At 37.1% G+C, this 13326-nt stretch overlaps 1 protein-coding gene across 1 annotated transcript in view; it reads left to right on the plus strand.

Annotated features, from left to right (window-relative positions):
* IFT56 (intraflagellar transport 56) overlaps nucleotides 1-13326 on the plus strand; it is a 46623-nt gene that overhangs the window by 20571 nt on the left and 12726 nt on the right. The window contains exons 10-13 of the mRNA XM_075750780.1: nucleotides 1728-1783; nucleotides 3568-3621; nucleotides 4042-4105; nucleotides 10555-10643. Coding sequence (XP_075606895.1) covers nucleotides 1728-1783; nucleotides 3568-3621; nucleotides 4042-4105; nucleotides 10555-10643 — 263 coding nt within the window. The remainder of the gene's footprint in view (nucleotides 1-1727; nucleotides 1784-3567; nucleotides 3622-4041; nucleotides 4106-10554; nucleotides 10644-13326) is intronic.

Raw genomic sequence — 13326 nt, forward strand, 5'->3', positions numbered from 1 at the left:
TGAGGTACTTAATGCCTTCTTTGCCTCTGTCTTTAATATTAAGAGCAGTTGTTCTCTGGGTACCCAGTCCCCTGAGTTGTAAGATGGGGGCAGAAAGAAGTCCCCATAATCCAAGGAGAAACGGTTAGCGACTTGCTACACCACTTAGACACACAATTGTATATTATTAAAAGTACATTATCACCTGCCTTATATTGTATAAGTTTGTAGAGTTCTAGGTAAATAACAGAATCACATTATTAGTGAGAAGGGACCTCAGGAGGTCTCTAGCACAACATTTTATTCAAGGCAGGTCCAATTAGATCAGGTTGCTTAGAGCCTTGTCCAGACACGCTTCTAGTCAGAACTTCCTCTCTTCCACCTTGTGTCCACTGCCTTTCATCTTACCCTATGGATTCTCTGTACCCTCCCATTAGTTGGTTGTAGACAGTGATAAGATCTCCCTTGAGCAGCCTTCTCTGAAAACTAAGCAAATGCAGTTCTCTCAATCTCTACTCAGCCCCCTACCTGCCTTGGGAGCCCTCAGGTGGGCTCATTGCAGTATTTTAATGTCTGTCTTGATCAGGGGATCCCAAAACCAGACACAGTACTCCAGGTGCAATCTCACAAGCATCATATAGAGAAGAATCCCTTTCCTTGCCCTGAGGGCTACATTCTTGCTCATATGATCCAGTGTGCAGTTGGCTTCCTTTGCTGCAAGGGCGCACTGTCTGTCAGGACCCCCAGGTAGCCTCTTAGCCACTCAGCTCCCCACCTGTCTTGTTGCTTAGGCTGCTGTCATTTTTTTGCTGGTGGTGAGCTGAGCTAGCAAAAATAACAAAAAAAGCCTATTTCTATTAAAAAAAAAGTGATGACTTTTGGCTAGTGTAGTACCTTGTGCTGGGTTACTACATGACTGCTCAGGGGAATGGACAGGAAAGCAGAGGGGTTGGATGGGAGCCTGGCAGCTCCAATATGTATTGTCTTAAGTCACCCTGGAGTATTGTCCCCACAGTGCATGGGTGGTATGTACTAGCAAAAAAACCAAAAGTTTTGTTTGATAAGGCTTGTTCCTATGGGTAGGTGGTGTAATGCTGTGTTAACAAAATTTTGCCAGTAAAAAGGGCATCTTCACTAGGTTGGGTTACTAAGCAGACTATAGTGCCAACATCTTTTTTTGATTTAGATAAAGCTTAGGATCTTTTCAACTTATTTATTTCTTGGGTGGAAATGAAGTTGTTTCTTGAATTCAAACTTTACATTTAAACTTTTACACTAGTAATGTTTCCTCCTTGTTAAAATTATGATCAGGTAAGAGCTGTTGAAAAGATTTTGAAATATTGATAAGGAAAAGATGAAGTTTCCCTTCAGAATCATGTTACCCTATCCTCCTTGAGGGGTAAATAAATATGAGAAGAGAAAAGACAGGAAGATGATGGATTTATTATCTTGACCTTGTACTGTTGAGAAGGCAGCCACTGGATTATGAACAAAGGGGCCAAGTCATCTCTACTAGGAAAATTGTAGTAATAAAGAACCTATTACTCACTCTGTGTTTGTTATTTGAGTTCTAGAAAGCCATCACCATTGTGATATAAATTTCCAGTGATTTATAGTTACCTTTCTCCTCCTGTCTAAATGCTTTATTTCTTAGTCTGCAACTATTGGGGAATGTGGTAGAGGATAAGTGATTTGTTCTAATACAGTGTGCTATGGGTTGTCATATATTCTAACGTCTGATATTTCAGATGATGTGCAGGAGGCTTATAACCTGATTAAGGACCTGGAACCTACAGCTCCACAGGTAATTGGAAACTCATGTCATGGTACATAAAGACAGAGTTTATAAGTTGGTATGAAATCTGCCACATACAAAACTAGTATCCTGAGGATACAGTTTGCCCATTCCCACTTTTAAAACTCTTGTGTTTTCTTTGTATCAACAATAGACTTAATGTGCATGTATAAAGTATTATATATGAGTACTTAGCATGTTTATTGCTGTACCACCTGGGGTCGATAAGAATACAGTTCTGTTGTGTGCAGACTTGATTCTAGTGAGCTGACCATTAGTGCATAGGTAAAAGCCCTCTTCCAACTACAGCTACTTGTCACTTCTGCCCTGGTGCTTGTTGCCATCCCTCAGATCTACTAGCTCATGTGCTCATGTGGTTTGTCCTGAAGCCATCTCAGTAAAAATGAGCTAGATTAGATTAAACAGTTTAAATAATAGATCTTTTCTAATTCCACCTCACTTTGGCTGCAATGAGTGAAAACTGCAGTGTCCCTTGGTTGCTACTGTAATTTTCTTTTGTTGCTGTTCCAACATCTTTAGTCTCTGATTTATTCCTCTTTGCAGTTTATTTTCCAAAGGTCACATAGCTGGGCATGAAAGGGACCTTTCATGAGTCTGTGTGAGGATTAGATGGAGGGAGGGAAAAGGAAAACTTCAAGAAAACAGATCTGGTGATTCTGTGCTGAGGAGTGTCTTCTGCTGTTGCTTTTCACTTCTTGCATTTTTCAGTATAGCAAGACTTGAACAGTTTTCTGCAGCTATTGGTCCTTTAGCCTCTGTTTTCTCTATATACATGCCTAATATAAATAACATGATATCATTCTTGATCACATTTTGAAATTAGTATCTTTGTGCTTTTTTTCCATTTTCACACTCACACTTGGAAGGAACTCCCTGCTAAGACTTGCAAAACTACTTGTCCTTCTCAAATTTCATCTTTGTGATGACATCTATAGGATAATAATTTGGCATCTGTAAGAGAGTTGGTATGCTAAAATTATTACTTAGCATACTGGCTAGTACTCTCGCATTGTTTCCTTGCACTCCATTGTTGGTCTGTGTACATGTCTTTTTTTCCATGTTTACATCTGTGACAGGGCTGTCAGGGGTTATCAGGAATACCTACTTCAGCAGGTTTATAGCTGTAACTCTCAATTGTTGTAAGATTTGAATAAAACAAATGAGTCTGTTAGATGCTGAGATGATCTTGCTCAGAGAAGAATTAAACTATAGTTGTATCTCATAGTAGAGATTACAGGGTAGTGTACTCCTATTCCTAATTTCAGTACAGTAACATGACCACAGAGCACAAACCTCTGAACATTTTTGCCGTGATGGGAAACGCTATGCATTTTGGAGCAAGGACCATAGTGGTTATGGTTAACCAATGTTATGGTTAACCAAGTTATGGTTAACTTGAAGTGGGATCTGCGCATTAAGATAACAACATTGCACTTGATTATTGGCCATATGATGGTGAAGAGGGGGTGATAGTATATTATGGCGTTTCTTCTGGTGCATCGTCTTTGAGCATAAGAGTTAATCAGAAAACACACTACACCTTTGCATCCCACATATTTAGCAGAAGTGACTAGCTAACAAATAGAATGGACTTTGGGGGGTTAACTTTGTACTACTGTGCTGAAACACTATCATAGTAACCAGCTACCTATTAAACTGAATTGGGACAGAGTTGAATTTAGGAAGAAAATAATGTGCAAGTAGGCTTTTATGTGTCTTCTGAAATCTTCACCTTGTCTTCTCTGATCCTTTTTACTTTTTTTTTTTTTCAGGAGTACATTCTCAAAGGAGTGGTAAATGCAGCGCTTGGACAAGAAATGGGCTCGGTGAGTGAAGCCCATGAGGTTCTCCAGCTTCTCCAACAGTAGGATGTGATCAGATCTGTAGGGACTGGAATGGAGTGACAGAGGAAGTCATTTCTCATTTAGACTGCAGGATCTCTAAGTCTCTTAATCTTCTTCCATACAGTACTCGGCCCAGAATGAGTAAGATGCAAATCTCTGTTGCTAGTCCTGACAATAAATCGAGCTGAATTTGGCTTCTCTGTCCTGCTTCCAAAAACACCTCTTTGCTTTAAGTGTTCTTGTGTATCTAGGAATGTACAGTTGCACATTTACTCTTTCTGTTTTTACTTCAGCCCTGGTTTGTCTGTTAGTTGTTCCCCATCTGTTCCTCGGAGCGTATTTTCACTGTGTACTGTAGCATCAACTCTGGAACTCATATTGGATTTTTTTTTCCTCTCCCAGAGAGATCATCTGAAAATTGCTCAGCAGTTCTTCCAGTTGGTGGGTGAATCAGCCAGCGAATGTGGTATGTTTGAAATGTTCTTTCTCCATTATGTAATCCTTCTTACAATGTCCAAATATATAACATCGCATCTTTGTTTAACTGCTGACTGTTAGCATGACTATTGCTAGGCATTTTGTTGCTGTAGTATGAGTAACAGCAGGTCTAATTTATAGTCTAAAACAAATTTGCAAGTTTAAATTAGAAGGCTCAATGAATTCCAAACCCTACTGTATGAATTTGATTGGAAAAGAGACTATACTGCAAACTGCTAGTCTTCACTGATAGATGCTGTGGCAGCTTGCCTTTGACTGATAATCCCCATTATAGAAACAGAAGACAACAGCCTAATTAGATGAAGTGTATGGCTGAAACCTCACAGGTATAGGCACTCACAGGTGCAAATCTAGGATTGCTAGTCAATAATAGACTAAAACAAGACCTTGTCTTACCTTCCCCTTGCCAAAGTAAACCCACAAATCCCAAATCAAAAAAGCCAGTTGTTGGAACACAGAAATTCAGCTGAAACAGGGCTTCCCAGTTTCCTTTGTAGGCATTGTCAGTAGGACTATTTCTTTAGGTGGGTAACTTATACATGTTTTTGATGTGACAGCTCATGGTCCTCAGCAACAGAATGCTGTCTCCTGTGTCCATGGTGACTAAAGAGAAGGACCCCAAGAGACAAAGTGGCAGCACTGATGAAATTTTCAGAAATACTGTTGAGCCATTCTGTTCCCCTTACAGCCCTTGTACTGTTGAGATTGTGCAGCAGAGAGCTTCAGGTTGGAAGGCTGGAAGTGGTTCCCTCCATGAGCCTTCCCAAACATTCCTCTTGCATTGAGGCTATCCTTTTGGAGTTGGGATCCCAGCTAATAGAGAGAAACAATATGAACTGTAGTAGTGGAGCACTCGGTTGGTGGGCATATAGCTAACTCAGTTTGTGATGCCAGTAAAGTCACAGGATGATTGCTACAATGGTGGTGGACCTCTTAATGCCAGTCATGCAGATGTGATGAGTGACCGTAGCACACATGGATAAAAATAATACAGAGATAATCTGAGAAAAGACATCCTGAAACGATGTCTCATGAAGATATAGCCCAAAACCAAAACTGAAATTGTTAGGAAGCTAAAAGTCTTAATTTTACTGTGAAATATTTTTAAACTCATATGCAAAACAAGATAGAGATGCTGAGACTTTGAGGTATGGTTGTAGGGGGAAGGTAATAGAAATGTAGGCTGATTAGGAAGGTGGATCAATTGAAAAAATGAGCCTCCGGAAAGGATTGGTTCCAAATAAAGGTAAATGGAAACATTAATACTGCAAACATCTTACACTCTTGGTACTTCCATGTGAAAACTGCTTTGTCATCTTTTTAAAAACTTGCGTGAGAAAGCTGACCTACAGAAGCGCATGCAGGTCAAGGTAACTCCTCCTTTAAAGGTGAAATAGTGTGAGGGTTTTTTTGGCATCCTCAAATGAAGGACAGGTGGAGGTCAACAAACTGTAGATAGGAAATAGAAGAGGCAAACAGAGTTCAATTTAGATAGGACAAAACAAAAAACAAACACATGAAGACCAAATATGTAGGTGTTTTTATACAAATATTAAATCTTTTACAAGAAGATGAATAAAGTGGAACACTTGGTTTTAGAAGAGGAAGCTATAAACCTAATATAATTTTTAAATGTGATAGGAGGAAGGTAACATGTAGGATATTGTTCTTATTTAATTTACAATGGGGTATTACTAAATAGATGATGCCAGTGGAAAAATGGTTCTACACATTGGAGAAACCTTCTCTCAAAATAAAGTAAATATTTTTTTTAATATTTTTTTTTAATCAGTGAGTAACATAAAATTGTTTTAAATTACCTGCTCAGATAGGAGACTCATCGTATTGAGGCTAAATTATTCACCAGCCAGCCTGGATAGGAACAGTGACTGGCATATTAAAAAGGTTAGAGATTTTTATATAGATAGATAATTAAATAATAGTTGGAGACTTCTATTCTGCCTATATTGACCCATAATGCAATGACATGGCACAATATAGAGAATTAATTTTTAAATGCTAAGTTTTCATCTTAGGGAACACACAAGTGAACAGGTGACTCCAGACCAATACAGAGGTTGCATAGAACCTGATTTGAAATTTTATTATGAAAATCCAATTCTGTTACAGTGATCTGAGTATAATCAAATTCAAAGTCCATGTGTTAGCAAATACCTTAAAAAATTTCCACAGTACTAATTTCAGGAAGGGAAGCTACATAATAACCTTTCTCACTTCTAACAGAAAATTTTCAGTGAAGTAGCAGTGGAAAGGATAAAATGCACCTGATTTGAACACTTGAAAGAACCTTTTGTTTCTTTAAAGAAACAGCTTGTATTCATAATTAATGAGATATAGGAGACAAATAATGACATGACTAGATTTGCCAATGGTACAAAATTACCCACAGTAGGAAAAATGAAAGCTTCCACAGTGATGAAAGCTGTGGAAGAATATATGAAGCTGGACAATAACATACAAATTAAATTTAGCTTTGATAAATGTGAAGTAGTACATGGGGGGAAACTAACTATATTTGCAAAATTATCAGAAAATTAAAGAGAATCTTAGGAACTGATGAGGAAAGAGAGAACAAACCAAAAATAATTAGTGTCATTGTATACAGATGTGGTTCCCTTTCTTGAATACTGTCTGCAATTCTGGTTCTTACATTGCAAAAAAGAGTATGGTAGAACAAGAAAGGGTACAATAAAGACAGCAAGGATGATCAGAGAAAGGGGATAGCTTCTTGAACAATCTAATCTACGGATTAAATAAAGGAGAATATATGGCCTGGAAAATGATGACTGGGTTTGGTTGTGTTCGTGATACAGAACATCATAAATGACAAGGAGAAGAGGAATAGAGAAGAATTACTTACTTTACATACAAAAAACAAGGAGCATTGAAATAAATCATCATGTAAGACAATTAAACAGCACAAATTACTTTTTCACATAACACAACTTACTTGATACAGAATGTTGCAAGAACCAGAAGGTATAAAGAAATTTGTAGAAGAAAAGTCCATTGGCAGTTTAACACAATTTTTTCAGTGATGATTAGGAAGTCCTCAGTACAGATTGTTGGAAGCTGGGAGAAACTTCAAAGGAAGTGGCATTACATACCACAGCACGTGTTATATGTGAAATTAGACTATATTATTTCAATAGCTGTATTTTCTTACTCAGCAAACTTTTGAGCCAGATAGTCTTTGGATCCAATATAATCATTTTTATGTTCTCATGAAACTTAGCTTATTAGCCACTCTGTTGTATATTTGTGGCCATTTTTGATCTGCTGCCTTTCTTTTGCTGGATTTAGAATGGAGAACAGAATTCTCCCTGTTTGTATACTGAGGCTTTTGCTAAGTAGCCAGCTGTGCTATTCAAGCATGTAAGTTATGCTTCAGCACTTGCCATTGTGCCAATCCTTGCAAGGAGCTAGTAGCACTAGATTGTCTGTTTAAGATCTTTATCAAGTTATTTAGCTGCTTTGCAGATTTATAACACAAAAGTAGGTTGTGCTCGCTAGAGTGAGGAAATCCTATGCTCTGTCTTTGCTCACAACTGGGCCTACAAGGCTTCTGATTTTAATGTGGATTATCAAAAATTAATGGGTTAAAATGAAGATGTGGACTATTTTTTCAAAACAAGGTCCTGTCTTTCTGACTTGGTTTTATTAACTGTAGAAATCCCATGACTGCATTAAGAAAAAAAACAGCAACAGACAGTTTAGGAAGAATACAGTATCAAGTACTTGTGAAGTCATTCGGAGTCATCAATTAATCCCTTTGCTATTTTTAATTAGATTTCTGACTTGGAGGTTCAAGGAGCATAGAACAAACAGTCTTAATGTGAAAGTTCTTTCCAATACATGTAACGTTTCATCTCATATTGGAAGATATACTTTAAGAGGACTAGAGACACCCAGAACAAACCCCCCCCCCCCAAAACAGGAAGCACTTACAGTATAGGAGCCAATATTCACCCTCTAGCAGCAGTAAATAACACCCAGAACAGCAGATTTTTGTTTACTGGGTTTTTTTTTTTAAACTTAATAAAAAATCTTAATCCCAATGACACAAAATGGAATTGGCATTACAAAGGAGGATATAACTAGATTTTTATAGTTAATTCTTATGCGCTTCTCCCAGAATCTTAACTGGGAAAATTAAACAGATCAGATTTCTGAGATAAGTTAAGAAGGAAATGGGGCAAAAGGAACATTACTGAAAGTAAGTGAACATTAACATTTCTATTAAATGCAGTGTTTCTAGTGCTTAACGTAAGTCTTACAAACTGCTCTAAAACACTGCAAGCATAATGGAGAAACCCACCCCTTTCATTTTCAGTGGTCATCTTTTAGGACCGAGTCAGGCATATCTACTGTTGGGTGGGAGGAATGAAATATTTCTTCTGGACTTTGTGCAGTCTTTTGTTTGGGGTATTCTTAGGTCACCCTAAGTAATTTTTCAAATTGAGAACTTTTTCCTGGAAAAAGGAAGCTGCATGAATCACATGGGATGAATTAGAACTATAAAACTCTAGTTTTCCTGTCACTAGTAGTATTCATTCCTGAGTTGTATGAGATTTACAGATGTTTCACTTGTTTGGTTTTTTTTAATGAAATCTTTCACTAAAGGTATATGCAGGATAGTATGCTGGGATAACAAAATTTTCTGACAAAACGTGGACATAAGAATAAATACTAAAACTTAGAAACTCTCCAATCATATATGGGAAAAGAAAAGTGTGGTTCTAATATTTTGTTACTGTGATTCTTTTTTACTGAAAATATATTCTCAAGTTTAAGTCTTCTTTGCATGTTTCTTTGCATTTTTTAAAACTTTGTTTAAAATCAGTTGCGGTGAATTTATGTAAACTTCAAAAACTGAATGTGAGAAAAAAAGGAGCACTTTTGAGGTACCTGCATTCTCATTACAATAAAAGAAAAGAAGAAAAAAGAGCATAGGAATACTGAGGAAAACTGTTATTATCCTGTCAAAGCATATATGTGTCATGATAAGTATGCCTGCATGTAAAAAAGGACAGATAAATATACAGGCAAGTTTCTGCTCCCAGGTGAACACTTCATAAATAACCAAATAATTTTCTTCAGCTGGAGAACTGAATTATGTGGTTCAGACATAGATAAGGATGGATTGTTTCTATATGGAAATGACAGAACAACCAAGTCCTGTATCTCCTAGTGCTAAAAGAGAAAAAATGAGAATATTCTGCTTTCCTTTGAAATATATTTTGAGATCTTATGTAGTGCTCTCCAGAAATAATTACTACCCTACCTTATTTAAAGGCAATGTACAATTTTCCCAGTGGAATGCTATGTTTTGTGCTGTGGTATGGAGTCAAAATATTGGTCTTCAGATACTTGAAATTTCTATCTACAGAAAAGATATTTTAATTTTCTAGTGTGGACGGATTGATGGTAACTAACCTACAGGAGCAGATTACTTCAGGGCTCTTGGTTGCCTTAGAATCTTATCTCCTGTCACCCTACCAAAGTGCTCAGAGCAGCACGCTCTCTATTGATCATTTGATATAGTGAAACAGTAGTGACTTGACATCACTTGTGTTTATGCCTTCCCAGCTGCTACTTGGGTTCATCCATCTCTGACTAATCTCTGCTGGTTGGGTCTAACAAAAATTAGTCATAGTAAACTTCAGAATCCCTAAAAAAGCTTTGAAATAATTTTTCAGTAACACAGCTTGCAATTTCAGAATAGATGACAGCATAGTGTGATGGTAGCAAAGTTTATGATGACATAGATAGCAGCAAAGTTTACTGATGCTCATTTGAACTGATATGCCTAGCTTATAGCTTTACCACTTGTGAGCAACGTGGTAATCCCAAATGCATGCAATTTAATTTTCGTATTATATTTTATCACTGAGTATTTTGCCTGTGCATGTATTTTTTTTTATATAATAATATTTTCCATGTATCAAGTTTATTCTCTTACTGGAACTAAAAATCTATTCAGTTTCTTTGTCCAGGATAACTGAAAAGCATAATTTTAAAGAAAAAAGGCTAATGAGGTTGGAATAACAAACTCAGGCTTTGTATCAAGTGTTGTTTCCTAAGAGTAAGAATAATTCACGGTAAAATTATGCTGCATAAATTGTGTCATGCAAAAGGCTTGTTGCTTAAACAATTTGTCTCCGTATAATTTGCTGTTGAATACAGTCTTGCAATAGTTATTGTATGCTGTAGAGAAAGTTGACAAGATGATCTAATAGTTTTTCTAACCTCTCATATGGCCCTTTGCCTGAAAAGGCAAGTTACACTATTTTTAGAAGTTAGCTACTTTCGTAGTTGCCAGCAATCTTGGCAGTGATGTCTATTACCATGTGACTTTTAAATTGTACAAATCTGCATTTCTCTTTTGAATTTTAGATACCATTCCAGGGAGACAGTGCATGTCCTCCTGCTTCTTTCTTCTTAGACAGTTTGGTAATGTCCTGATTTACCTCAACTCAGTCAAGGTTAGTATTAGTATTTAGTATTAGTAGTACTCTAATGCATGGAATCACTACTTATGGAGTTAGACTGTGCTGTGTGAGACACTGTGTAAACATACAAAGATACAGAAATGAAACAGTAACAACAAAACACAGGAACAACAGTGGGACATAACTAGTCAATACAGCAAATGGATTAAAACATAAAGCAGCGGTTTATAAGAGCATTGTGCAGCATGGTGGGTATGATGGTCTCATCACACTTGCAATTTAAGCATTATCTGGCTTCCTGGTGGCATCACAGAAGATGATGAAGATAATTAAAGGAAGACAATGAAAAAAATTTGTGGATCTTTATGTGGTGGGCAACATGGAGAAAAAAAACCCAAATGTTTTCTTAAAACTTATCAAATGAGTGATGGAGATTATTGTCACTGGTTAATAATTGGGGACAGCATTTTAATGAACAAAAGTGTGTAAGGAAGATAGGACATGAAGGACCCTGAAAGTAATAGCTCATATATTTTACAGGGAAAACAGTCTATGAAGAGCTAAGTTAGGGCAGTATTACCAAAGCAATCAACTGAGAATATTATTTTTGCAGAAGTAATCTCAGTGGTACCCTACAGGCAATGTTGCATTTTTCAAAATAAGAGGAGTTTGCAGTTATCATAATACAGCTTTATCAGATCACCAGTATTCAACGGATAAAATGGATTTAACTTACAGATATCCAGTTATAAGTCAGATGTGAGGAAAGAGAGGCTGGAGTGTGATTATAGGGTTAAGCGATTGCTGTCTTGTTCCAGTGATTTGAAACTAGAGTTGTAAGAACGCTAGATTTGGTAGGAAGAGGAACAAGAATCTAAGAAGAAATTATTAAGGAGATTACAATTACAGTGTTCTCAGGAGGGTGAGATCTAAAGAAAAATGTGTGGTTGTAATGGTGCCAAGAGAAACTAATGGGTGAAAAATTATGAAGGTGAAGTGTTTTTTTAAGCTTTGTCTGGAAAGAGGTCATTGACGAAATCCCAAGTGGCTGTAGCCACTGGAATGGCTCCACTGTAGCGGAATGAAGAGACACCCCATCACCACCACCCCCAAATTGGAGTGTGTGTGTGTAATTGAAGAAAAGGAGAGCTGGAAACTAACAGTGAGATTTTTTTGCCTAACTTGAGCCATCTAAAAGTCAAATTTCTAGTTATAACTGATCATCTGGTCTCAGTCCATAGCCAACAGGGGCAGATGGTAATCTCCAGAGGAGAATTCATCCTGTGTGTTTCTTGCACTTATCTTAGAATGGAATGAGTCACCCCACAGAAATGCCCAGCTCTTTCCATTTCCTTTAGAAACTTTCTTAAACAACTAGTTCTAACCTGAAAAAGTTAGTTAAATGTGATTACTCACCACCTCCAAGTTATATGGGAAAGCTTAGAAATGAGAGAGAGAAGAATAGCATCTGGGGAGGCAAATGGAGTTGTCATTAATATCAGAAAGTAAGGCTAGTGTTTGTAGAGGAAAGCCAGAAACGAACAAGGGACTAAACAGAAATTAAGAAGGTGAAAGTGGGCAATAGAGTGATCAGAGGATAGGTCAGACTCATGAGTCAAGAGAAGTGCTACAGGGAGGGCTTTAGGTGGGATAATTCTGTGTCTGTGAGGGTATAAAGCAAAAAGTGTTGTGGGAAGGATTGGAAAGAAAATCTGCAGGGAAAAGGAAAAGCACAGAACACTCAGTGTTATTTTGTAAGATGTTGGATATTTCCCATGCAGAGGGAAATATAGGTGAGGAATAGATTTAATGTTTAAAAACTGTCAGGAGGGAGGCAAAAATAGTGACAGGTATGCAAGCCTTCAATCCTGCTAGATTTATCAACCAGAAGGAGGAGCATTCTTACCTTGTCAGATTTGGGAGAAATTATTTTATTATGTGTGCATAGGAGCAGGGAAGGGTTATCTGACTGCTTGTTTGGGTGGTTTGTTTTGGTTGGTTTAAAAACTTAGCTGTTCTGCTGAAAATATGTAGAACTACTGTTGCACATTATAACATATATGTGTGGATCTCAGCTTGCGAACTGGACTTGTACACATATACATGCCTTCAGCATCAGTAACCATATATCTATTTTGATTTGACCCATATTTAGACAAAGATAATATTTTAAATATTCCCCTGGTTTTCACAGTTGTAATGTGAATGTATTTATAGATTGGTGTCTTTCATTGCATAGTGGTGTACTCTTATTTGAAATACTGGCCGCTACCCCCTCAAATGTGATTGAGAGAATAATTAGAAATTGAATTATTGTCTTAAGAGAATTAGAAGATAGATATTATTTGCTGTAGAGCGAAGCTAAGAAAATAAAATTATACAAAATGAGGATTAGAATAGACAAGGTAGATTTGAAACCTCCATTTGTGTTAGGAGAGGCTGAAAACAAGATACAGCTTGCTGGAATTGCAGCAAATTCACAATGTCTTTTCTAAGAAAATGCATTTTGTCCCTTTCAAAACACAGCTGGCTTATGGAATTTGTCATAGTTCAAGGTAGGGTTGAGGTTGCAAGTTTGGAAGGTTTTGTAGATTGTATCTAGCAAGTTGCAAAATTATCAAGCCTAAGTAAAATACATATTTGGTAAATTCTTGAAGGGAATCATAAGTACTGATAACTTGAGAGATAATGCAGTTGATAAATAGCAAGGACTAAG

Source organism: Balearica regulorum, chromosome 1, assembly GCF_011004875.1.
Source record: "Balearica regulorum gibbericeps isolate bBalReg1 chromosome 1, bBalReg1.pri, whole genome shotgun sequence".
Lineage (NCBI taxonomy): Eukaryota > Metazoa > Chordata > Aves > Gruiformes > Gruidae > Balearica > Balearica regulorum.